This window comes from Podarcis gaigeae, assembly GCF_964106915.1.
Source record: "Podarcis gaigeae genome assembly, chromosome: 12".
NCBI lineage: Eukaryota > Metazoa > Chordata > Lepidosauria > Squamata > Lacertidae > Podarcis > Podarcis gaigeae.
In genome coordinates, this window is record NC_139688.1 from 9240760 (window position 1) to 9268003 (window position 27244).

General features: G+C 45.7%; 2 protein-coding genes across 2 annotated transcripts in view; one reads left to right on the plus strand and one right to left on the minus strand.

Annotated features, from left to right (window-relative positions):
* Positions 1 to 2701, plus strand: part of DLEC1 (DLEC1 cilia and flagella associated protein) — a 48611-nt gene extending 45910 nt beyond the window's left edge. Inside the window, exons 36-38 of the mRNA XM_083703921.1 lie at positions 949 to 1102; positions 1513 to 1633; positions 2484 to 2701. Coding sequence (XP_083560047.1) covers positions 949 to 1102; positions 1513 to 1633; positions 2484 to 2607 — 399 coding nt within the window. The 3' untranslated portion in view covers positions 2608 to 2701. The remainder of the gene's footprint in view (positions 1 to 948; positions 1103 to 1512; positions 1634 to 2483) is intronic.
* Positions 2702 to 2822: 121 nt separating this feature from the next.
* Positions 2823 to 20928, minus strand: ACAA1 (acetyl-CoA acyltransferase 1). The gene is made up of 12 exons (XM_083704263.1): positions 20507 to 20928; positions 19504 to 19597; positions 19220 to 19277; positions 17515 to 17594; positions 16484 to 16526; positions 11812 to 11910; positions 10934 to 11014; positions 8504 to 8694; positions 6884 to 7063; positions 5855 to 5910; positions 4519 to 4664; positions 2823 to 3803 (listed from the first exon to the last, which is right to left on the minus strand). The coding sequence occupies exons 1-12, from the start codon at positions 20693 to 20695 to the stop codon at positions 3728 to 3730; spliced, it is 1293 nt and encodes a 430-aa protein (XP_083560389.1). The 5' UTR covers positions 20696 to 20928; the 3' UTR covers positions 2823 to 3727.
* Positions 20929 to 27244: the final 6316 nt, after the last annotated feature.

A 27244-nucleotide genomic window follows, 5' to 3' on the forward strand; every position in this document is an offset into this window, starting at 1 on the left:
GCTTCACAATGGCATATGGGAGCTACCCTGTTCAGCTGCTGTTGGGCAAGAAGCTGTATTTACTGCAACAGGGCTCCCCACTTACACACATTTTGCTTATCACCTGTACTTTGAAATATGCCAATGCAAGTATGGGAATATATTGATTTATTGCCTCTACCTGCTTAAGCCCACTTTACCACATATTGCTGCAACCTTCTTTCATATTTTAAAGTTATTTTATACACAACCTTTGGCAGGACAGGTTTATTAACCCCCAGACCAGTTACTAGTCTTCCAAAGCTTATTAGTTTTTAAGTACAAGTTTGATCTTTAAGAGGGGTGGGTGGCTGAGCAGACGTGTCTGCCTTGCCGTACCCACTTCTTTTTTTGGCCAGAAATATGGACTGCCAAACCAAATTGCGTGCAAGAGCAACAAGGTCTCCCTGATTGCAGCAGTGTCTGGCTGTGCATAGAGCCGATTGGCTGGCAGTTAGGAAGCTGTTGCCCAGAGAAGCAGTCTTAAGATTTCTGCTTTTACCCTGCAGCAGAAAGAAACAAAACCCCAGAAAACACCGGCTCCCGTGTGGAAGTCCATCGGAATGTGCTTTATGGTTAGGTCGGATCCTGGTTAACCACTGGCGCTGGCAGAAATGCTTACGCAGCTTGGGAGTTATACTTAGACAGGGGAGGGAGTGTGTAATCCTACAACTCACCCCCAGATTTTTAGCAGTTATTTTTTAAGCATCCATTTAGTTGGCATTGGCCCTCAAAGAGATCTGGTATCCACACCTAGAAGCTGCACTAGAAATGCTGTGGGATGCTTGCACCAAGCTAGCTGCACATCTTATGTATATGGACAATTACCATAGATCTGCTCTGGCCTATCATCTTCCCAGTCTGCTTTGCCTCGTCAGTGCAGAATTGCTCCTTTATCAAAGGCTCTTGCCCTGTTTTATACCTTTGCAGGCACTGCCCATGGCTGCATACCTCACTGTCCCAGTACTTGGGCTCTCTTGTGACACGATTGATTTCGAAATCTGCCTCGTTAATCAAACGAGGTCCGAAGCTGTCCTTGTGATGAATACAAGTGGATGCAGGAGCTACTGGACAGCTTTGCTAGGTAAGAGAAATCGGGAGGTTGACATCTCCCACTCTGTTAAGGCGGCTCCTATGCTTGGAAGCTGCATTGTGAGAATGTCCATTTATTTTTTAACAAAATCATAGAATCTGTTTAATTTAGAACATTTGTAGATCTCCTTTCTGCCAAAAAAAGGTGGGAGCTCATTGTGTTAATGGTGCATTAGAATGAAGGACACACATTTGCAAACTGCAGTGTATTCTTGAAACAATTTTGGATAAATTAGAGTAATGAATTCAGTAGACTGGAAGCCAGGAAAACTGTTAACAACTTTATCAGAAGCAGAGTGGTCATTTTATTCAACTGGTAAAGGTGCGTGTAGACGTTAGTGTGAGGCTTTCTTTTCATTAAGAATGTCACTATACCTTTTGCTCTCTCACTTCCTCTTACAGATAAAAATGAGCGGCACAAAGAACCTGAAGTGTTTTCCATCTCCCCAAATAACGGCGTTCTTGAAGCACATCAAAGTAGCGTGCCTACCAAAACACTTCTGGTGGTTCGCTTCACCCCAAGGTAGGACATGAAGCGAGTTAATGTTCTGCATGGCTTTTGTAGGGTTACCACCAAAGCTGCCAACCTGTTGGTAAATTAGGGGGGCTTTATGAAACCATGTTTCCTTGTGTATTGGCTGCAGTGACTGCATTCCTAAGTGCTTCCTCCGATAACTTTTGCAGTTCACACTGACAGTGGGAAGGTAGCTGGAGCAGAACCGTTTTCCATACAAAAGGGGTAACCAAGGGTATTCAGTGTACAAGAAAGTAGTCACTGCAGAAGTATCCTAGGGCAGATGGGCTCCCTGGCTCAGAGAGCAATACTTGCGTATTAAATATAAATTGTGTCAAGGAGCTAGAATTAGGGCACATTATAAAGCTAAATTCACCACTTCTAGTAACCTCCCAAAACAAGGGTTACTAACCTTTGCCCCCTCCAGATGTTGGATTCTGAAGTCCAGTTTCCAGCAAAGTTAGTTAAGTAAGTTAGCAAAGTAAGTTAACTCTGCCCTAAAAGACTTGAGGCAGCTACAGCAAGTTTTCTTCATCCACTTTGGGGGGGGGGGGGGTTTAAAATCAGGTGTGCAACACAGCTAGCATACAGTTGCGAGATTTTAACCGGCAGAGTACCACATAAATTAAGTAAGCAAGAGCTTAATCCTGCTACTTCTACCACTGCTGCCCCTTCCATAATATAAAGTAACTGCATACATTCAGGGCTTCCTTGCATGCTGCATCAGTGTTTGTGGCTGGAGATCTCTCTGGGAGAGGAGTTTAAATGTACGTGACTTGACATTGCCACTAGTAGGCATCTGTAAGACTAGCAGGCCTCCACCCGCCTTCCTGGATTGTGTTTCTTTCCCTTTAAACAGGGAGGACGTGGAATATCAAACCATAATCACAGTTGTTGGGATGCTGGGAGAGGCACCCTGCCTGCTCTACGTCCGAGGGAAAGGATCTTACGATGAGAAGTATGAAGAAATGCGCAAAACGTAAAGTGCCCAACCAGTTTTCCAGCAGGTGCAGCAAGTAGGTTTACCTGGTTTTTGGTGATGTATAGTAGAAAATAAAAGGCCATTATTTCTGTTGACTTGAGTGCGAAGGCTTGATTTCTGAATTAAGAAGCCGAGCCATCAAATTTAAAACGGAATGTTAGTAAGATCCTAAGAGAGACGAGCTGTTCCATTTTTATAAATCAGGACTAGAAAGCAGTAGTTATTAGAAAATTTTATTACTTAGTTGCTATTAAAGGCTCAGGTTCTGACACTAGGTGTCTCGCAAAGGCAGCTATACTGAGGTTTTCATTAATGAAATTTAATTAATTGGTTAAAATCCTTAATGATCAGTGTAAACTTCTGACCTGGCATAATATTGGCAGGAATGTTTTAGGAGTTACAGTAGTACCTCGGGTTACATACGCTTCAGGTTGAAGACTCTGCTAACCCAGAAATAGTACTTCAGGTTAAGAACTTTGCTTCAGGGTGAGAACAGAAATCGTGCTCTGGCGGCGCAGCAGCAGCAGCAGGAGGCCCCATTAGCTAAAGTGGTGCTTCAGGTTAAGAACGGACCTCCGGAAGGAATTAAGTACTTAACCCGAGGGACACTCGGGGGGGGGGGCACTTGAAGCCACCAAAAGTAAGCTTTTGAACTCTAATTATTAAGTCACCTTCCCATAGACGTTCCCTAAGCAAAGCAAAAGCCCTCCTCTGTTTCTTTTATCAGTCAGTCCTAAGAGGACCTCTACTGACTGACGCTTGTCTCGCAGAGTTAGGCTGGCTAAATGAAGAAGCCAGTGCTACTGGAGCCTGCTCCCAAATACACGATTAGTTCCTTTAGGCAGAATTCCCCTCAGGAAGGGGTACTCAACTTGTTCTGCCCCACAAGTCAAGATTTATGACACTGAGTCCCATCCTGTCTACCCAAAGCCTCTCTTGTCATGCCATCCCTGTGCAAGATTTAGCTGGAAGGCTGCAAAGAGGGACGACTGAACTAGAGCGCTGTGGCGTGTATCCCACCTGCGGGCTACATCCTGAGCATCTTTTCATTGGACCGATTCATGAAGCATTTGGGGGGAGGTGCTGGAAACTTCCAGCCGTTAAGCAGGCCAGAGTTCTGTTCACTTTCCAGGGTACTCGAACACCGCAGCTGCTCCCATCCCCGTTCCAATGCACATGGAGACCACGCCGTATCCTCTGAAAGAAGGACGACACAAGTTAGTGCCTAACTCTTGTTTGCATTCTCCAGTTTCATCTGACATGGTTGTAGAAACAGACTACTTTTGAACTCATACTCTGATTCATGGTCACACAGGTCAGAATTTGCAACACAGACTAAAACCAGCTAACTCTTCTGCCCTACGTGACAACTGGAATAAGTGGCACAATGGCAGCTGAATGCAGTTCCTGCCACTTGAGATACTTCAGCCCAATATTCCTAAACTGTGTACTGCAAGAGCTAGATTTATTCAGAAGTACTCACCCCAGAGGCTGCCTGATGTGCCTCTGTGTGATTTACTGCTTGGACATACCCAAAGCAGTGTATGAGAGAAAACGAGAGCATGCACATCTTGGCTATCCAGTACACTTGGACTGCAAGTTTAAGGAGAAGTGGCAGGGACCAATCAAAAAGTTGGCACTTACACCAACAGCTCAACAAACACTTGAATTATTGCCACACGCAGTAACAAAGTCCTTTGATGTGGCTTACATTTCTTTCTGCCAGTTAGAACTTGCGTAAGAGAGCTTTGAGATGGTTGTAACTCCTGAACAAGTTTCTCCAGTCGGGAAACCACCTACGCAACCACTCCAGCACTAGGGGCATAAAAAAGTATGTCTTTCTTTAGCAACATGCAGCATGAGAATATATACTTCAAAGTTAAGAGTTAATGCAGGTGACTCGCACACTCACCTCTTCCCCCTACGCTTCAGCTCATTGAGCAGAGTGACCACCTGCCGCGCCCCAGTGCAGCCCAGAGGGTGCCCTAAGGCAATGGCCCCACCAAGGGGATTGACCTTCTCCATGGGGATGCCAAGCTTCTCCACACAGTAGACAGCCTGCAGAAACACCACAGTCATGTTACCGCCACTTAGCCAAGGGTCTCAACATCTGAATCTCTCACCTTAGATTTCTTAAGGAGATTCAACATTTTAAAGCAACTGAGTTATGCAAGTCGCCTGTTTCTTTCTCAGTCTCTGTATGTAACGAAGCAAGCTAGGTGAATATTTAGAATTACCTGAATAAAGCAATGATCAAGGAATATGAGCAGGATTTCTACTATTCACACCGCATTATAAATATCGAAGCTTTGGGAGGGGTGTGCAAGGAGTGGTGAGGAAGGGACGCTCTAACCCTATTCCTCCAGCCCGACTAGGAGAAACATCCCTGGAGTGGCAAAAATAAATGCAGTTCCAAGAAGGTCCCGACTTAGAGGACCAGCTGCTACTAAGCCATTCCACAGTCTCCTCAAAACAGAAAGCTGGGAGAAGGGGAATGTGGGTTCTGTCCACCTTTCATTTGCCGAGTGAACACCACAGGGAATGGTATTCTACTTCTTGCAAGTCCTGGTGCAATTTAACAATATTAAAAGCAGGGAGCATGTTTAATTGGAAGTAGGATGTTCAGTTCCCAATGCTGAGGGTGGACTTCAATTAAAACTCTCACGGCAGCAAAGAGCTCTTGCGTGAAACCCATTCTTGCACCCTAATCACAGTGCTACTGCTGCTGCTGCCTCTGCCACTTCCAGTGCCCTGAAAGGGGTTCCATGGGGAAGGGTGGATGAATTGCAGCAACGCTGTGCAAACTGGTTTCACACAGCACTGAAATGCCACTGCCTAAAGCCCCGTAGTCCAATTCAAGCCAAATCGGTTGGTGAGATCAAGGGAGACTATGGCAGGGGATGCTGCAAGGAAGAACGAATAGCCTGATAAAGGATAGGCGCACACGTTTTCAGCCCAGGCTGTGTGTAGAATGGGGCATACAGGAACTGTTATGTGTGGGCCTGAGGGATTGGATGCCCATCATCCAGGGACTACGAGAACCTTAAATGCGGTCTACCTCTTAATTATTGCGACTAGAAAGCCCTTATTTTTTGGAATTTTCCAAGATGCTTTTAATACACATGCATTGCAAGAGAAGTGATGAGCTTTTTGCTTTCACCTAAGCCCATCACCTCCGGAAGAGACCTAAATCCATTTGGTCCCAATACAGAGAAAACCCCACCCTAAAAATGAAGTGCAAATCTCACCTGACTAGCAAAGGCCTCGTTGATTTCAAATATGTCAATATCTTTCACAGTCAAACCTGCAGGTTAGAGCGAGAGAAGATGCCAAAGTGAGCCTTTCCGGTTAATATTTGTAACAACACTGCTGCAATTCATTGTGAAATTAGCCTGCTTCACCCTTTCAGTGTTTGACTCACCCCCCCCAAAAAAAAAAGATATGGGAGGGAAATATGAATATGGGGTGGAGGAGAGAGAGAGAGAATGAACTTGGGCAGAAAGAGGGAGAAATATCTGTGAAGTGTGTGGGCAAGAGTTAGAGATGTTTGTGTGAGGTATGTGCACGAGAGCGAGTGAAGTACAGTCTGTTAGGATATTTCCGTTCCACCTTAAAAGGGAGCAGGCTTGTGAGTCACAGAGTCTGCGTATTTCCTGTTCACAGGATGTTTATGTTTGCTATTGCTTTCGTTTTTCTCTCTCTGCGCCAGAACACGCTAGCAGGCAGTCATGTTTGTTCTTTGTTCTGACCAACGCTGAATAAACATTCTAAATGATACCCTCCTGAGTGCAACTTTTGCTGTGTGTGAATTCTGCTGATAGAGTGTGCATCAGCCCAGGAATGTGGCAATCTATTTCTCGAGCTCGTGTCGCTAAGCGCTGATACTGTATCTACGGGAGATCGATGGATGTCCGGAGTCCGGCTGGAGGCAGTGGTGGCCTTTGTCTCCCTGGCAGTATCCCAACACAGTCACCTTCTGCATTTTTCCTCCTACTGGTAAATTCTCCCTGTTACTAGGTATCAGCGGCACCACAGTTTGTGTTGATGAAATTAATATTTGTGATCCCCACCGGTAGGACATAGTGGACTTCCTACTGTAAGCCTCAGATTTTCTGGGTGGGGGGTGGACAGTGGCAAAGACCATGCCCTCTCCATTATGTGTGTCATTCCATGCTCCACGGCAGCCCTTTTGTGACTGGTACCCACAGCACTTACTCAAAGTCCAAAAGCCCATTGGTCCCAAAAGGCTGGCAACCCCTGGCCCAAGGTTAACTTACCAGCCTTTTCCAACGCCACTGGAATGGCATAGGCTGGTCCTATGCCCATGACATCAGGTGGAACGCCAACGATTGCACACGACCTCAGCACCCCGAGGATGGGAAGGCCCAGCTGGGACGCTCTGGAGCGTCTGGCCAGGAGAACCGCAGCGGCGCCGTCACTAACTTGGCTGGAATTACCTGTGGCAAGAGATTTCACATACCAGGGCAAGGTTTCAGCATTGTGAGGCAAGTTTAGTTACACAGAATGCTGGCAAGCCCAGCACAAACCTGTTAGTTATGACACAACTCTATCAAAGGGGTAGGGGGGGGAGGACTATGTCTGTTCCCAGCCATTTGCAGGCCTAAGTTAATGTGGTCACAGGAGTTTCTATTGCCTGTAGTGGTGATCTTTGACACAGAAATCCAGCAACATCAGGATTCGTTTGCAGCTACTGTGACCAGTGCTGCTGGCAGCTATTCAGAGCAGGACTAACCAACAGCCTTCAGAGAGGATCAATATACTGTTTACTCCCCCCCCCCCTTTTTTTTTTTTGCTAGCCTCCCAATGTGGGAATCATAGAATCTGATACAGGTAGGTAGCCATGTTTCTGCCATAGTCGAAACAAAATAAAAAAATCCCTTCCAGTAGCACCTTTGTTGTTGTTGTTTAGTCGTTTAGTTGTGTCTGACTCTTCGTGACCCCATGGACGAGAGCACGCCAGGCACTCCTGTCTTCCACTGCCTCCCGCAGTTTGGTCAGAAGGAGCACCTTAGAGACCAACTAAGTTTGTTATTGGAGCTTTTGTGTGCATGCACACTTCTTCAGAAGTGTGAAGAAGTGTGCATGCACACAAAAGCTCCAAAAACAAACTTAGTTGGTCTCTAAAGTGCTACTGGAAGGATTTTTTTAATTTTGTATAGAATCTGATACTGACTGAGAATAACATTGGCTGCAAAACTCTGCAATGTTCAGGAATTGTTGCCTATGCCTTCCCATCTAATATATCGCTATTTCTTTCTCGCAACCCCGCTTCAAACATGCACACAAACTTCCACCATTAATAACCCGTTTAAGAGCAATTTTACTTGTTTCCTTAAATGTAATAAAAGTAACGACCTAGTCCAGAATATGGGTAGAAAGGTGCCTTATACCAGGTCAGATGATCTGCCCACACAACCCAGTATTGTCTACTCTGACTGGCAGTGGCCTTTCCTGTTAAGGTGGAGATGCTTGGGTCTCCAGCTGTTTTGAACTACAATTCCCATCATCCCTGACCACTGGTCCGGCTAACTAGGGATGATGAGAGTTGTAGCCCCAAAACAGCTGGAAACCCGTTTGGGAACGCCTGCTCTGGAGTGTAAATTGTGCATTCCACCACTGAGCTATGGCTCCTTCCAAACCCAAGTCACCACTGGCTTCATTATTTCAAACTGGTTTTTCTTCCTTTGCTGTTATAACAGCACTTTGCATCTTGCAGCTACTAGGCATTACGTAAATAACCGCCAAATCAATGAGACTGAACTGGCACGTTTCACCAACGTGCATAACTGCAAATAGAGAAGACTCCTTGCCACAAGTTACAAATGCCTCCCGTTGCTTCATCTCCTGTTAATTCGGCCTCTGCTCCTGGTACTTACCAGCAGTCGTGGTGCCATTCTCCTTGAAGGCCGGCTTTAGCTTCGCCAACCCCTCCAGCGTGGTGCTTGGCCTGACCCCTTCATCTTGGAGCACAGTGATCGTCTTCGCTTGGCCCTGGTCATCCGTGAAGGTGGTGGTGACCGGGACAATCTCATCTTTAAACCACCCCATCTGCTGGGCTCGAGCTGCTCTGGAAGCACAAATGTACTTATTTGAACAAGGTTTTTCAGAACGTTGCTGTGTACTAAGCACAGAGTGAAGCCACAAAATAAGAGTGTGTGTTCCTAAAGCTGTATGAAAGACATTTGAATGACGTCACCTATGTTAGCATAGGAAGGGAGCAGAAGAAGTTGTCCATGCTTCCTATAAGTCCAAGCAATGTTTGCTGCTTTGGGACCCCTTTCATTTGAATGCAAGGTTTCCGCTCATTTCAATGGTGTTTTGTGAGGCTCTTTATGTGAGACTGAGGTAGATCTGACTTTACACAAACACTCTATTCCTAGTCTCAAACATTGGCACTTGAGATGCTAAACTATGGCAATTTATTAGATGATCCTTGACCATTCGAGCCTGCACAGGTTCCGCAAAGCTCTTCCATCCGACAGGATGGGAAACACAAACCTAAGACAAACACAAACAGGTCTACAAACTTTTACAGCCCTACACTGCAAGCAAAGACTGGTCCGTTAAGATTACAGCCTTCCATGTTCTGCATACAAGCCAAAGCCAGCATCATAGCATCTGCTCATGCCAGGCAAAATACAAATCATTTGTATTCCTAGGCAGAACTGAAAGACTTCAATTACCGTATTTTTCACACTATAGGACGCACCGGTCCATAGGACGCACCTAGATTTGGGGGGGGGGGGGGAAATAAAGGAAAAAAAATTATTCTCCCCCCCCCAGGCGCGGGGCTGGGGCGGGGGAAGCCCGAGCTTCCCCCTCCCCCAGAACGGGACCCAGAGCCATGCCGAAGCTGCGCGCAGCTTTGGCATCGCTCTGGGAGCTTGCGGGGCTGGGGGAGGAGCGCCTCTCCCGCTGTCTCCCGAGTTTGCGGGGCTGGCGACAGGGAGGAGCAGGCTTCTCCCCCCCGCCAGCCTTCTAGCCAAGTCGGGGGACAGTGGGATGGCGGCGTTCTGCCTCCCCGCTGTCCCCCGAGCTTGTGGGGCTGGCGGTGGGGCACTCCTGAAGCCTGGAGAGCGAGAGGGGTCGGTGCGCACCGACCCCTCTCGCTCTCCAGGCTTCAGCGAAAGCCTGCATTCGCACCATAGGACGCACACACATTTCCCCTTCATTTTTGGAGGGGAAAAGTGCATCCTATAGTGCGAAAAATACGGTAAGTGGCTCAGAGCTGCAAAACCCAAGTGACAATATCTTACATTTGGAGAGTAGGTGCACTGCATTCCTGTGCCTGCAGAGCTAGCAGCACCGCATGAATCAAGCCAGCTAAGCCACACAATGTTTGACACACACCAGAAAAGGTCATAGATCAGCAGCAAAGCCCAAGTCCCTACCAAGTCCTTGGGACAGCTGGGAAAGAGCTATGCTTGAAGCCCGAGAGAGCCAGATTCAGTATAGCCATTACTGAGCTGCCAGGACCAAGGGAATGAACTGGTGTGAATGCAGTTTCCACCAGAACACAAGTCAAACTAAGGCGAAAGGGGTGAGCAGGAAGACATTATTTCCCCTCTGCATATCAGGACCACCCCCCTCCAGGCGCAATCAAGCAAGATGGAGGGTGTGAATGCATGAACTGCTATGATTGGTGGTGCCATCGCAATGGCAAGGAGAAAGGCTTGAACCTTGAATTCCCTGGGAGGAAGGCCAAGTTCTAAAGGGCATTTGGCTTGGAAGCGACTTCTCCAACTACACACTAGGCACGCAACCAACAAGCAAAGTCCCTGCTGTGAGCCACTATGTTATATAATCAGGCAGGAAGGCAACCTGGATAAACCACTGAACCAAACAGGTCATTTCTCAGGAATGACACAGCATGATTTAATGCTGTATTAGCCAAAACATAGTATAATCGTACCTTGGTTTTCGAACAGCTTAGTTCTCGAATGTTTTGGCCCCTGAACGTCGCAAACCCAGAAGTGAGTGGTTCCAGTTTGTGAACGATTTTTGGAAGCCGAACGTCCGACGGAGCTCCCTGCAGCCAATCAGAAGCCACGCTTTGGTTTTCCAAACATTCTGGAAATCGAACGGACTTCGGGAACAGATTCTGTTCAACTTCCAAGGTACGACTGTACTAAGAAATGCTGGTTTCAGTAAGCTGCTCTGTCTTTGGGATGCTGGTGTTTGCATAGACACAGGTGAACCGTAAGCAGTGGCTGTGGCAAGCAGGACACAGAAAGCAGGCAGCTTCTAAGTGGGAAAGAGCCAAAGTCCATTTCTTTGGGGGCTGGAGGAGAAAAGCAACCACTTACTTTTGCTGAGAAGCCAAGGCAAAGGCATCTTGCTTTTTCCGGGTGACGTTAAACCTTTCGGCTACATTCTCTGAGGTTATTCTGAAAAACAAGATTAGTTATCAGGTGGATTAATCCACTGGTTCAGAGCATATTTGTCTCTCTAAGGAAAGTGAAGGAAGAGTGGAACCAATGTGACTTTCAAAAGAACCAGGGGGTCCAGAATCATGCATGCTCAGGATCTGGCACCCCAAGAATCACAACTTTCATTATTAAAAAAGCAAGTTTTCAGTTCATAGACTAAGCTTATAAATATGTGAGCGATGCCCAATGAAAAACATCAAAAGAAGTGGGGAGGGAAAATAAGTCAGTCAACCAACTGGCTGAAGAAGACTTACTGGTATTTATGAAACACTTTTATAGTACTCCTTTCTGTAACAAAGTGACCTCAAAGCAGTTTGCATAAACAATTGAAAACAATACAAATTCTTAAGTTACAAGTAAAAAATCACAGCAATAAAATAATTATAGGCAACAAAAGAATAGCAAAAAGAGAGAAGAACTGGAGTAGCCTAAACAGAGTTGCCAAAATGTTGGGAAAATACCAACCATGTCTTTGCTTTCTTTAAACAACTTACTCCGATGGCAAGCAAAGAAAACAGATGAGTTTGCTCAACTTATTATACAAAATGCATAACTTCCATGCAAACTTTGACTTTTTATTGGTGTGTGTACACAAGTTGCTGTTACGTTTGCTGTATGCCTTTTACTTGCCTCTAGCATCATTCATCACTTTACCAGAAACCTGACAATGAACAATTTCTCAGAAACTCACTTAGATGGAAAGTAGCATCAAGAAAGCCCCCCCTAAAACCATAAGAAGAGATAAGAACGCCTACCCCATTGGGATAAGACAATCTCTGGCGTTGCTGTTGTCCATCATACGAGAACTGACGTCCCCAGGATTGCCGACGGTACGCAGAGACATGCTTTCCACTCTGGAGGGAGAACAGAGAAATAGAAATACATTTGCAAACCTCACTTGTATGAAAGAACCATATAGGAATCAGGAAAAGAGACAAGTACCTAACTGCTTTCATAGGAACGCTAAAATGAATTACTGTATTTTTCGCTCTATAAGACACACCCGACCATAAGACGCACCTAGTTTTAGAGGAGGAGAACAAGAAAAAAAATTATCTCTCCCTCTCTGTGCAGCGCCTCTCCAGCAAAGCAGGAGAAATGGAAGGGGCACCGTTTCTGCTCCCTCTTTGCTGAAGGGGTGCTGCGCAGCTTTCCCTCTCTGCACAGCGCCTCTCCAGCGAAGCGAAGTCAGAACAGCAAGAGGGATTGCTGCGCACCGATCCCTCTCACTCTCCTGCCTTCAGCGAAAGCAACAGAAAGCCTCCGGAGCACAGCGGGAGGAGCAATCCCACTGCGCTCCAGAGGCTTTCGCTGGCTATCGCTGAAGCCAGGAGAGCGAGAGGGATCGGTGCGCACCGATCCCTCTCACTCTCCTGACTTCAGGGATAGTTGTGCAGCCTGCATTCGCTCCATAAGACGCACGCACATATCCCCTTACTTTTTAGGAGGGAAAAAGTGTGTCTTACAGAGCGAAAAATACAGTGGTGTCTCGGGTTAAGTACTTAATTCGTTCCGGAGGTCCGTACTTAACCTGAAACTGTTCTTAACCTGAAGCACCACTTTAGCTAATGGGGCCTCCCACTGCTGCCGCACCGCCGGAGCACAATTTCTGTTCTCATCCTGAAGCAAAGTTCATAACCCGAGGTAATATTTCTAGGTTAGCGGAGTCTGCAACCTGAAGCGTTTGTAACCTGAAGCGTATGTAACCCGAGGTACCACTGTATGGTAAATAAAGAGCACATAACCAAAATATAAACTTGCTGCCTACATATATTTTTCCTGTTGGACCATCTGGAAAAATCACTTGAAGCAGCAATCTTATACCCACTTACCAGAGAGTAAACCCCACTGAACTCAACTGGACTACTTCCAGGTAGACATGTATAAGATGCTACTTGACTCTAACGGTATCAATCTCTGCCAGCCTTCCTTGGATTGGTGCCCTCTAAACATTTTGGACTATTAACACATAACATCCCCGACTCATTAAACACGCTTGCTGGACCTGATGGGAGCCAAAGTCCAAAACATTAGGGGAGCAACCAGGTTGAGGAAAGCTGTCCTGTGCTATCAGCTCAGAACTCTGAAAAAGACTGTGACGCCTCAGTTATATTTATATTAACTCTGAAGGATCCTATTGAAATCATTTCCAAGCAACAGTGTGTTGAAGGATAGCATTGAAGATCTTAGGTGCCTTCAGATCTTACTATGTACCAGCTGGGGTACAGACTGTTTGCATTATTTTCTGAAATGCCTCCCACATGCAGTCTTAAAATACGTGTTTAGCAAGAGAAGCTGTGCAGGATTTTATGACAGCCATCAGCCCAAAGTCTCAGACTAAATAGTCCATGGTTCAAGGTTGGTTGCCAAACAGCCTCCACAAAACTAATAAGCCACCCGATGAAGCCATGGATTTTCCAAAGAGCAGGTTTTTAATGTCTGCAGTGTCAGTTTTCAGCCCCAGACCAGAAGATACCAAAAGGTTTACAGCTCACAAGAATCAACTACCGCTTTTTATTTGTAAGGGCAGCATATCTGCCAAGTCAACAGTTCTGAAATCTGTACAGATGCAAGAGCACTTCCTGGCTACACTTTAAACTCTTGATAGCATTAAACAACAGATCAATGTTGCCAGGCAGGCCGGTAGGTTAACTACAGCAATTCTCTACATAGTTTTTAAAAGTGGGCTTAGCGAGTCTTTCCTGGAGAAATCAATACAAAGCCACTCACAAGTGGCAACACTTGGCCTGCACTGCTCAACAGGAACTGAAGGTCAGAGCGCTCGGTTTCGGAATCCCAGATCAGCCTTTGTCCTACATTTTCCTGGCCTAGCATTTGCAAGCTATGCTTTCGCAACACATACATGTCATTGCAAAATTAAGACCAAGCTACGAAGCCTAGATTATAACAAGGGTGTGATCCTAAGCAGTATAAAGCTGAAATGTGTAAACATCCTCCTTTTACGCCCTGCGAAACTGGACTGAAAACGGAGTCTGAAGAAGGACCTCAACCAGCAAGCTCAGGACTAGGACTACACTAGGTCTGAATACCACACCCACTTGATCACCCCAACACTTCATTTTCAGAGAGTAAAACCTAAGAAGCTTGAGTACAGCGCTTCATGGGTTCATCTCTTACACTAGCACAAGGGCCATTTTGACCCTGTAACAACCAGTCATCCTGTGAGGCCTGCCATTTCACAGAAGTGGAACTGAAGAAGAGAGTTACCGTATTTTTCCCTCTATAACACGCAGATTTTTTCTCCTAAAAAGGAAGGGGAAATGTCTGTGCGTGTTATAGAGCGAATGTGTGGTCCCTGGAGCCGAAAAATCAAATCGCCAGGCAAAAATCAAATCGTGGCGCTTCACGGAGAAGGGAAAACTGAAAAGAGGAAGCGGCTGCTTTCCTGCATTCTGCCTCAGGGTCTTACTGCCCACCCTCCTCTGTTTCGTTGCTGTGTTTGCTGAAACGGAACAAAGAGCAGGGAAAGCCCCTCCCCTCCAGGCAAGCGCCGTTGCTGCTGGGGGAGAGGGAGAGAGAGGGGGGAAGGGAGAGAGAGAGGGGGGAGGGAGAGAGGGGGGGGGAGGTAGGGAGGGAGGGAGAGAGAGAGGGGGGAGGGAGGGAGGGAGAGAGAGAGAGAGAGAGAGAGAGATGGCTGGCTGGCTGGCTGGCTTGGGTGGGGGAAAACTTTTGCCTTTCTTTTCTCCAACCCGTTAAATCCCTCTCCTGCATTCTTAGCCAGCTGCTTCTCTGTACACCCCTCTAATATCCCTTCTTTGTTTTTCCTTCTCTCCCCACTTAAAATGTGGTTACAAAGCATAGATCCACATAGATCCTCAGGATCTTTGCATTGGGTCACCCCAAATTCACCATCAGATCACATAGCATGTCCATGGCTACAGCCTGCCCCCCCCCCCAAATCACGCACCCACTGTTGCCTGGGGCTGCAATGGTGCAAAAACGTGGTTAAAAAGCATGGATCCACATGGATCCTCAGGATCTTTGCATTGGGTCACCCCAAATTCACCATCAGATCACATAGCATGTCCATGGCTACAGCCTGCACCAAAAAAATCACGCACCCACTGTTGCCTGGGGCTGCAATGGTGCAAAAATGTGGTTAAAAAGCATGGATCCACAGGGATTCTCAGGATCCTTGCATTGGGTCACCCCAAATTCACCATCAGATCACATAGCATGTCCATGGCTACAGCCTGCACCAAAAAAATCACGCACCCACTGTTGCCTGGGGCTGCAATGGTGCAAAAACGTGGTTACAAAGCATGGATCCACAGGAATTCTCAGGATTTTTGCATTGGGTCACCCCAAATTCACCATCAGATCACATGTCTGTGGCCACAGCATGAAGCCCAAAAATGATACATCCACTGTTTCATTCAGAATGTTTTTTCCCTTGTTTTCCTCCTCTAAAAACAATGCGCGTGTTATGGTCAGGTGCGTGTTATAGAGCGAAAAATACAGTATTTGCCAAAGACCTCTTACGGGTTTACAGCTGAAATAGAAGTTTAAGCCAAGCCCCACAATGAAACTGCACCACCCTGCCTTCATAAAACCAACTTTAAAACTAAATGATTTAGAATATTCACGGTGCACAGTAGAGATGCACTCAGTTCAAGAGCACGCAAGTTTATTGAAGTCTGACTTAAATGTTTTTTAAAGAGGTTATAAAACCACGTGGACTTAAAACGTCTGCCTGTTACTGCTAAAAACTTTAGCCACGCCACGTATAGAATGCATGGAGGCTGGAAGGATACACGGATCCCTTGAGCTTTCTGGAAGAGCCTCTCTGTAGGCTACCGCTGTGGGACTGTTTGAACAGGTAGTCATAGAAATAATGGGAGAGGAAAGAGGTGCTGCAAGTTAGTTGGCTGTCTCACAAACTACTACTGGTAGCCACATGACTTGGAAGACGACACAGGCTCATTATCCCTGCTATGAACTGCCATACTTGAGAGGCAATTGAGTAGCAACTTGTGCTCTACAGCACCCTGGAAAAACCTAGGACTTAATCCTAGGAACAGGATTAGCAGATGGAAGATATCTGTGCTACTGACTATCCTACTGATTTTCATAAGACACACAGTGAAATGTAATACCTATAAGGCCAGGATTCAAACCACAGGTTTCAATGGGGAAGAATGTCAATAGGATTAAGTAGAACGTGAATGAGGTAAATGTCAGAACCGCCCTAAGTAAATTATACATCGAATTAAAGTGGAAGTTGCATCAGACCCACCAGTTTCCATAACGGATACGGGTGTTTTTACATTCCTAAAATGCCAGAATGGAAAAAGCTCCCCCTTCTGTACCAGCTGCCTCACTCGATAAAATACTATATGATCTGTGAAGAGAACGTGACTGAGGTTACAGACTAGCAAGGGATGTTCGTGAAAAGACTCGTCTTACCCGCAGGCCAAGCCCATGTCGTAAGCTCCATTTCTGATGCCACCTACAAATAAACAATAATTTAAGATCAACCTTGGTGAGCACCACTCTCACCAATATTGCACAGATAGAGGGGATTGCATATTCTGGGAACTAAAACACTTCACTTATTCTCCAACCTGGTTAATGTTATGAAGAATTTACAAATCTCAGTAAAGTTGATTCCTTTAGCTGCTAACTACAAGGAGCCTCTTCTGGTTGGTGCCTTCATTACATATCTTTAGGCACCAGGCAAAAACATTCCTCTTCTCCCAGGCCCCTTTGGCTAATTAAACAATCTATAGCCTTTTAAAGGGGGGGTGTTGTTGTTGTTTGTTTTTATGGTATGTATTTTTGTGTTTGCATTCTAAACTGCCCCATGATCCTTGGCTGAAGAGCAGTATAGAAATGTAAATAATAATAATAATGAACACGCCCACATCTTCATGGAAAGAAACTTATTGGTCCAAGAATCTTAACTCCATCTATCAACAGGAGTCAATATACAAACTGCACAGGAAGTTCAGCTCCAGGAATTTAAGTCTTCACATGCCAAGCTAACACTTGCTTTGGCCAGGACTTTCAAAAGCACTAAGACTAACCTCTGAAAAGCCACAAGTGCAGAATTTTGAGGCAAGCTCCTTATCTGCTACAATATACAGATTCCTGAGAATCTGCGGGTTTGTCTTAAGTTCTTAACTGTGAAATTGTATTTGAAAGCGTGCATGCAATGCCTGCAAAAACATTTGTGGGGGAAGGAGACAACTTCTCTATCCTGTATTGCTACCCATGCCTCTCCTCCCAGCCTCAATATATTCCTTTATACACATCAATCACATTACACCACACATCCAGACTCTGCAAAACTTAAACTATTAATTCAAAGATACAAAATAGGCACACTCCATGCTTAACAGGAATATATCAGAATTACTGAAATGCAGAATTTACTTTGAATGCAGAATTTTCATGAGCTTTTTGCCATCAAGCCCAGTCACCAGCTCCCTTCTTACCAGCTATATTGATGAGAGCCTGCAACCCAGATGAGCACTGCCTGTTAACGCATGATATTGGTACAGTCTCTGGAATGCCACTGAAACAAGACACAAGATGGTGATGAATTAGCACAGAAACAAAATTGGAAGCCCATCTCAGAGATGTCAATTTAGAGGGATGGAGTCATTCTTTTGAGGGTCTATTTATGCTGAGAGTAAGATAATGCAAGATACATATGCTATTCCAACCACTTAAGACTCCTTAGTTGCACTGAAGATAGTAGGACTAAGGATCTGGTGTAGTTTGGGGGAATTAGACTATTGGACCATCTAGCTTTGGGTCGTCTATGCCAGATGTGTAGAAGAAGAAGAAGAAGAGTTTGGATTTGATATCCCGCCTTTCACTCCCCTTCAGGAGTCTCAAAGCGGTTAACAATCTCCTAACAAACACTCTGTGAGGTGAGTGGGGCTAAGAGACTTCAGAGAAGTGTGACTGGCCCAAGATCACCCAGCAGCTGCAGGTGGAGGAGCGGAGACACGAACCCGGTTCGCCAGATTACATGACTACCGCTCTTAACCACTACACCACACTGGTAGAACCTTTAGCCTTCCAGATGTTGCTGAAATACAATTACCACCATCCCTGGCCATTACCCATGCTTGCTGGCATTTATGGGACTTATTGTTCAGTGACACCTGGAGGGCCAAATGCTCCCCACATCTGATGGGCAGCAGATTTTCAGGGTGACAGGTGTCTTTTCCAGCCCTATCTGGAGATATGTAGGACTGAGCCTCTGGCATGCAACGCACATGGCCTGCTGCTGAACTCTTTCTCAAACTGTGCTACAATTGAAAGACTCAAAGTCCCTATAAAGTGGAGAGCACTGATCCACCACAAACTGACTTGGGGAGGTGGGAAATTTAGCATAGCAAACCAGCTTGCAGAATGTGACTCTGACTTAATCACCATGTCCTGACTGAACCAATTTGCAAAGTATTTTCCAAAATATTACCAAACACCGTTCTGGATACATGCATGTTTCTGTATCCTAGTGATGTGCTGTATTTTAACATACTGTTGTTTGTTGCCCTGGGAACCTCTGCATTGAAGGGCGAGTTACAAGCTTTCATCAAGACCAGGGGCAAAAAAACTCTGATGGAGACACAGGACAGTGAGAGCCACGTTAACAGACTGTCAGATGCCAGAAGAGATGCTTGTTGTCACTTTTTATGAGTAAGCACTCAATTATCTAACTGAAAAGCCATCTGCTCGTATCTTTCTTTCTAAAGTGCAACTCCAGTTTCATAGCCCAACCTCTTAAAGACAGCTGAAGTACACATTATAGGCCTCACCTGTGTTGGGGGGTGGCAAAACAGAGAGCAGCACCTCCCTAAACCATTACACCAGTTTTCCTTGGCCTCTTTCAAGCCAGCTTGGAATTACTTAAATTACTAACACTTGTTCCTAAGCCAGTGGAGTGGCTATCAAGTTTCATCTCACCTAGTTTTCCTCCTCCCCTGCCTTGCTATTTTCCTCTTGGCATGTGGAGAACCTGAGATAGTTATCACCACACCTCCTATCTGCAATGCATGACAAAGTTCACAAAAGTAGGACAAACCAGCAATACTCCTTCTGCACTCTCAAACATTAGCCAAAGCTGGCAGGCCCAATCTCTATCCTATTTCTTATCTGGTATCAAGAGTGTTAAATAGCAAAGTTCACCTTAGAAATTGTCCAATCCTCGCCACTAAAGCTCCAGCTCCAGGTTGAAGAACATTTCCTAGGTGCAAAGAGATTAATCTGCTTTTGTTATCTGCAGTTCAGATGCCATCTCCAGATTTATTTTTTAAGAAGGCACAATTCAGCATTTAAGAAGAAGATGACAGTCCATTTGCCAGACAGGAAGTCTCAATCATTCCACAGCACAAGGTTAGCAAATTTACAGTTACAACTGGGGCAGAAACAGAAATATGTACAGCGATGCAACTTCAAAATAAATTACTCACCTACACAGATATCTCCCAGCTTCTCGGGGCTTAGATTTAGGTCTTTAAGGACAGCTGTCATGACCGCAGCAAGAAGTTCATCAGGTGTAGTTTCCTAGTTGGGGAAGAAACAGAAAACTGTTCGCTTGCATGTTTCCCACACTAAGGGCTTTGCTATGTAACTATGTACTTAAACCTTTATTCTTTTAAAAAAATTACTTTTTGTAGCATAGAATTCATTCGGCATCTGCCAAATTGCTTATTTTTGCCACTTTTGAGTTTACTGGCATGTCATGTACTTTGCACAATTGTATTTCCAATGCTCTGTATTCTGTTTGGGCATAGTTCATTGCGGAAAAGCAGCACATAAGTACACTAAATCTGCCAAATGTTTACTTATATCCCACCTGCACCCCTGGACCAGGCCTCAAGGCGGCTTGCAACAAATTAATCTGTAATCTGTTGGGTAGCTTAATAAAGAGAGAGCCAGTCAAGGAACCATTTCGGACACTGTGTTTGCTCTGGGAGTTAATTCATTTCTGCTGGGATAGCTCAGTCATTAAGAGTGTGCGACTCTTAACCTTAGGGCTGTGGGTTCGAGCCCCACACTGGAGAAAAATGGGTTGGACTAGATGACCCTCATGGCCCCTTCTATTTCTACAATTCTATTTCTCTCTTTTCCACACACCCCTCCCAATCTCCTTTTCCCAGCCACAAAAAGTAGTTCACGCCTATCACGTCTGATCTGGTTGAGGTTCCCGCATTGCCGGGGGTTGGACTAGAAGACCCTGCCACCTCTATTTTATGCTTCTAAGATAAAAGGCAAAAAAAAAAACCCCTAAAAGCTTATAAAAAGGTAATGGTTTTTGAAATAATAATATTAATTAATGAACTGAACTGTAAACGATTTAAAAAGGAAAAACAGGTTTTGAAAATGCAGAGAACTTGAAAGCATCGCCTCAGCCGCCCCCACCTGCGCCTCCCTCTCCGCCCCCCCCCCCCACCTGCTCGCTTCGCCCATTACCTTGAAGCCGCCCCTCTTGGCCTTGGCGATGGGCGTCCTCCGCCCGTGGACCACCACCACATCCTCCGGGGCAGCCGCCGTCGAGAGGGCGGTCCCAGAGTAGCCCAGGCAGGGGCTGGGCCGCAACGAGGCTGGCCGGCCGCCCCCGGCCCCGGACAGGTGCCCGATAACCACCTGCAGCCGCTGCATCCTCCTCTGCTCTGCGCCGCCCCTCGACTGGGCAGGTGAGGCAGCCCCGGAGAGCCACGCCCCCTGCGCGCTGCATGCCGGGAGGCGTCTCGCAACTCCCCTCAGCTGGGAGGGCAGGTGAAAGAGGCGGAGAACGCCACGCCCCCCGCGCACTGCATGCCGGGAAGCGCCTTGTTCCTCCCCTCAGTTGGGCGGGCTGGTGAGAGATGCAGAGAGCGCCACGCCCCCCCCCCCGCGCGTACTGCATGCCGGGAGGTGCCTCTTTCCTCCTCTCAGCTGAGCGGGCTGGTGAGAGAGGCAGAGATGCCACGCCCCCTTTGCGCACGTATTGCATGCCGGGAGGAGCCTCGCGGCTTCCCAATCACCCGCCGGCTCTGGGCGCCATCTTGCCACAGGCAGCGTGAGAGCAGCGCTATAGAAGTATGAAAACGTCAAGAGTCGCGCGGGGACCTGAACCATTCTCTCAATCTACGTCGCAGAAGGCAGAAGCGGGAGGAGGACTGGGCTGAAGTTAACCAAAATGAGTTTCAGTAGGGACGGATGCAAGGGTGAGGGAGATGCAGATGCACAAATATAGGAGGGGGGACACCTGGCATGCGCAGTACATGTGAAAAGGATCTAGAGGTCTTGGTGGACCACAGGCTTAACATAAGTCAACAGTGTGATGCAGAAGCAAACAAAAACAAAAACAAAAAACCCACCAGGGAGAAGAGTTGGTGGAAGAAGATTGGAAGAAATTCAAAATCTATCTACAGAAACACTGTAATGACGTTGGAATGAAACGAAGTGGTTCTAGTAATAAGGCAAAACAAGAATATGCAAGAATGGATTGATATTAGACGAAAATTTGAAGTTATAATGTAGCACCCTGCTTGTGGTTAACGCTTAGCTGGAATGAAATATTCAACGCAGCAATAGAGAAATTAAAATAATAATTTATTTGTCAGACAAATAAATGAGAGGCTCAGTGGTATATGGTTACCAAGCTCTGGCCTGGCCTCTTGCCATCCTGGCCAGCACTTATATTCCCTTAATCCAGCCCCCTTTGCTCCTCCTGTGGCTGCCTCTGTCCAATCAGCCTGGTTGAAATTCCTATTGGCTGTTTGGTAGAACCAATCACAAAAGATACACCCACAAAAGATACACCCACTTCCTTGCCCTTATAAGGGAGACAAAGAGCTATATATAAATGACAAATAAGTAATAATATATCTTACATGGAATCTTAATTACCAGCTCACCTCTTGCCCTCCTTGCCCTATTGCCTTCTAAAACAAATGTTTAATCTTACATTTTTATGTTCAACAGATGTCAAGGATCTTGAGTTTCACATCAATATTGAAAGATTTCCTTCATTTGAAAGTTTCTAAACAAATGCCTGACAACCATATATATCAAGAGTGCTTGGATGGCGTCTTCTGTCTAGCAGGGGGGCTAGGCTGGTGGCTGACTTAATTTCAGGATAAATACAACTCTTACAACCATATGAAATAAGAATCTAGCATTCCTTAAATCCTTTGCATAATTACATTTAAGCCAATATATTTAAGCTAATATATTTCATTCACTTATCATAGGTAGCCTTTTAAAAGAATAAAGCCTTTGTAAAGTAAAAAGGAACTCAGTAAAAAACAGCTTTTAAAAAGAAGCCTCTTCAGTTTACACCTCCCCCCTTTCCCCCTCCTTTCCCAGCCAGCTAGATGCTTCTCCCATTAGCTCTTCCCAACAGCTTTAGAAAATTTCCCAAAAATGCTCTCTTTTCTTCTAGCCAAGCCAGTTGCCTTTTTCACTGCTCTTGGCCTTTCAACCTTGGAAAGAAGATCTGGCTCATTTTACTGAGAGGCACATTGGTATTATTTTACTATTTACCCTTGCCTTTAATTGTGTTTTTTCAGCCTTGGGGCAGCATATGTAATTCTCCCTTTTTTATGACTTTGAGAATTGTTTTTCTACTATAAATCAATGGGGCCCCCTTGTCTTAGGAGAAAAACCTCTTGCCAAGGTTCTTTCTGCCTGGCATGAAACATTTGAAAATCCTTTTTTTTAAGCTCATTTTTAAATACAAGCCTTGATTGCAATATATAAGCTTTGATAAAAAATGCAGGCTTATGATTAGATGCCTCATTCCCCCCTTTCAAGCTCAAGGACCTTCATCCCAAGTGTCCTTGATAGCTTGACCTTCATCATATTCCTGAGGTAAAGCTCTGTATAGGGCCATGATATGAGGTAGAGTTTCATTTGAAACCATCTTGCTAATTGTACTTCTAAAACATGAAATGATACATGGCATCATACACAAAACCATTACCACTACTGTCAAGAAAAACAAGCAAGACAATAGTATCCCTTTGAGTCCTGTGACATTAGGTAACCAATTGGTGAGCCATCCCATATCCCATCCTTCCCATGTTTGTACTGGGACATGTGCTATATTCTCCATCTTTGTGGCCAACACACGGATTGCCTCACCATTATCTGAAATGTTAAAGCAACAGGCATTCCCTGTCAAGTTCAAGACTCCACATAGGCCTCCCTGCCTGGCAAGTACATAATCCATTCCCATTTTCAGCTGCAAAATGGCGGCTCTACTTTCATCCAACTGTTGTGCAATAAGTCTCAAACTCTGGGCCGTTGCATTGGTTACAAGTTCCACTACTGCTTGCAATCGAATTATTCTGTTTAGATTATAAATAGGATCCCGTGCCCCTTGTATGAGCTCACCAGGATTCCAGGAGGCAGGATCATAATAGGCTATAATGCGCTCTGGCGGCCAATCATCAGTACCGCTCCAACTTTGGGTACTTCCTCCTGCTATATGAGAAATATCAGCATTCCTTCGTGTTCGCCTGGCCGAACTAGTGGGCATAATCCACATTGGTGGTAATACCCAACCCAAGAAACAAGTCCCACTCCATTTGGAAGGGAGCTTTTTGTATGCCCATTCTCCACATATCCACCACAACCATCGGGTCTGAGGTTTTTGGTACGTGGAGTACAGAAGGCGAAATACCAAAAGAGGTAGAGAGTTCACAGTGCAGTATGTTAGATTGCCTTTTTCTGTCACAGTTATGTTCCACACCACTTTCCATGCGTGAATAAAAGGAGGTGCACAGGGCAAGGTATTCCGAGTTCGATAGGTAGTACCGTGTGCCCAGGTATGACTATTCTTAATATAATCCCAAGTATAGTGACAATGAGAAGAGCCTATCATGGGAGAATCAGCTGCATCTGATGATTTATGTACACAGAATTCCCCTTGTACAGGTATAACTCGTAATGGTTTAGTTGAGTTCCATCCGGGGAAATTCTGTATTTCTGTTTGGTGTGGCATTTCGCTTACCATACCAATGGCATCTAATGGTATCGGTAATAAGGGCATACCTCCCTCTGAATCATCTGGCCCAAGAGAGCAAACAAGGCAATTGGTCCTATTTGCAACATTGGCTACCATCTCAGCTAAGCCTACCCACATATTGTGGTCATGGCTGAATCCATATTTAGCCAATTTGGTCAGATTCAAGGACCTTTCCCCTTCCCAAAGGATCAGGATTAATAATAAAATCATGTTGATGTCTAGTATATGCATTCCTTCCACAAAAGATTACCTTATTGTGATAGCAAATAATTATTAGCCCCAATATAATTCCCCCAGTGACAGAAATGGGGTACCACCAAGACCAAAACATATATCCCGAGGATCCCCAATGAGTAATATCTCTGATAATTGTTCCACAAGGGGGCAGTCAATCAATTGTATTAGAGAATCTTTCCGTTCACAGTCGCTGGTTCAGACGCTCCTCAAGCTTCAGGCGTGCGCAGGTCAGCCAGCTTCCAGGTTGTGGCTGCAGCAGGCCGGTCGTCAAATGTTGCCCGTGACCTAGCCCGTTCCCGGTAGGGCTAGATACAGGGGTTTTTGGAGAGAGTTAGTTTTAAAGGATTAGAGGGGTCACCTTTGCACGTCCAACTGCCTTCGGACTTCTTCAAACGAGAGTGATGAATCCAGGGGGTCACCTCAGCTACCTTCACCGCTGTTGGAGTAGAGAGCAAGACGGTGTAAGGTCCACGCCACTTTGGTGCAAGTGGATCACGTTTCCACTCTTTCACCCATACGCTATCGCCAGCCTGGAACTGATGAATCGGCTCGGCAATGCTGCACGGCGTGCGTTCGAGGGCCCACCTGTTAAGAGAAACAAAAACACGGGAGAGAGATTGCACTTGTCCCTGTGTCACATGATCTCCTATTTGTTTAAGGTCAGCTGGAATATCCTGAACAAAGGAGGGCGGTCTCCCATACAGGAGCTCAAAAGGTGACAACTTAAGTCTTTTTGTGGGTGCACACCGAACACGAAACAGTGTTATGGGTAACACATCTACCCATCCCAATCCCGTTTCCTGGGTTAATTTTGCCAATTGGGTTTTCAGAGTCCGATTCATTCTTTCAGTTTTCCCTGAACTCTGAGGCCTATATGCTGCATGCAGTCTCCATTTTACTTGTAGGACTCGACATACATCTTGTACTACTTGATCAATGAACGCTGGCCCATTATCACTTCCAATGCATCTAGGTAATCCAAACCTTGGGATCAATTCAGTGAGGAGTCTCTTAGTTACCTCTCGTGCCTTTTCAGTTCGGGTGGGAAAAGCTTCAACCCATCCGGTAAGAGTATCTACAAACACAAGGAGATACTTGAATCCCTTAGAAGGGACCAGCTCTGTGAAGTCCACAATTAGGCTTTCCATGGGGACATATCCCACATGCTGAATTCCAGGAGGTTGTACTGGTCCCTGCCTGGGATTGTTTTTAGCACAAAGAACACATTTCTGTGAAATGCAAGTTGCTAATTGTGATAGATTAATAATATACAACTTCCGACTGAGACTCTCTCTGGTTGCAGTACCGCCAAGGTGAGTAGATTCATGATAATTTCTTACAATTGTGCCTGCTAGATGATGAGGTACATAAATCCTATTGTCCGGCAGGATCATCCAACCGTCCTTCATAACCGCTCCTTCCTGTTCAGCCCACTTCCTCTCTTCTGGGGTATAGTGAGGTTTAACTTCTTCTGGAACTACCTCTGGTATGAGGGCTGCTATAAATCCTCCCACAGGCTTTTGGGCTGCCTCTCGGGCTGCTTTGTCAGCAGCATGATTTCCTCTGGTTATTGGATCCCTTCCTCGTCCATGACCTTTGCAGTGCATTACAGCAATCTGTTCTGGAGCCCATACTGCTTCTAACAGGATTTCTACTTCAGGTCCATATTTCAAGGCCTTCCCGTGGGCTCCTATTAGACCTCTTTCTTTCCATAGAGCTCCATGTGCATGCAGGGTTAAGAAGGCATATTTAGAATCAGTATAGATGTTTGCCTTACATCCAGCTGCCAATTGCAGAGCTCTAGTTAAGCCTATAAGTTCAGCTTTTTGTGCTGATGTGCCAGCAGGCAAAGCTTCAGCTTCCACAACTTCCTCATTGGTGACCACAGCATATCCTGCTCGTCTGGCACCTTCATGAAGGTAACTGCTACCATCCGTATAATATACAACATCTGGATTTTTCAATGGTTCATCTTTCAGATCAGGTCTACTGGAATAAACTTCATCCATTACTTGGAGACAATCATGTGATTCCTCATCATCTACCTCTGGTAGGGGCAGCAAAGTCGCTGGATTGAGCATATTCACTACTCGTAGATGAATCCTGGGATTTTCACACAATAGGCCTTGGTATCTAGCCATCCTTGGGTTCGTTAGCCAATAACTACCCTTATATTCCATGAGTGTCAGAACAGCATGAGGTACATTCACATACATCGTCTGGCCAAAGGTAAATTTATCAGCTTCTTTGACAAGGCTTGCAGTGGCCGCTACTGCCCTTAGGCATGGAGGCCATCCTTTTGCTACTGAGTCCAATTGTTTAGACAAATAAGCTACTGGGCGGTTCCAACTTCCTAATCTCTGGGTCAGGACTGCAGCTGCAATCCCATTCTGTTCATGTACATACAGCTGAAAGGGTTTTTCCGAATTAGGCAATCCAAGGGCTGGGGCCTCCATAAGTCGTTGTTTGATAACTAAAAAGGCTTGTTTCTGCTCAGGTCCCCATACGAATGGGTCCTTTTCTGCACCTCGAGTGCTTTCATGTAAGGGCTTGGCCAGACTGCTGAAATCAGGTATCCATAGTCTACAAAACCCTGCTGTTCCCAGGAATCCTCTAAGTTGTTTTCTTGTGGTAGGTTCCTTGATAAGGCAAATAGCTTCTTTCCTCTCTGGTCTCAATGCTCGTTGTTGGTGTGAGATGTCAAAGCCCAAATATTTGACCTTTTCTAAACATAACTGTGCCTTTTTCTGGGAAACTCGGTAGCCAGCTTCCCAGAGCAAATGGAGCAGTTCCTCTGTCCCTTCTTTACAGGTATTAAAATCCTTTGCCGCTAGTATAAGATCATCTACATATTGCAGAACCACCTTTTCTCCCGGTATTGAGGGGTAACTTGTTAGATCCCTCGCCAAGGCAGTGCCAAATAAAGTTGGGGAATTTTTAAAGCCCTGGGGCAATCT

What these genes read in the sequence shown, in the direction of transcription:
- ACAA1 (XM_083704263.1), bottom strand. Translation starts at nt 20,695, where the DNA reads ATGCAGCGGCTGCAGGTGGTTATCGGGCACCTGTCCGGGGCCGGGGGC. An exon ending in CCAAGAGGGGCGGCTTCAAG is followed by an intron (nt 19,598 to 20,506) that starts GTAATGGGCGAA and finishes TTCCCCAACTAG; the next exon opens with GAAACTACACCTGATGAACT. An exon ending in AGGATTGGACAATTTCTAAG is followed by an intron (nt 17,595 to 19,219) that starts GTGAACTTTGCT and finishes GTCTTGTTTCAG; the next exon opens with TGGCATTCCAGAGACTGTAC.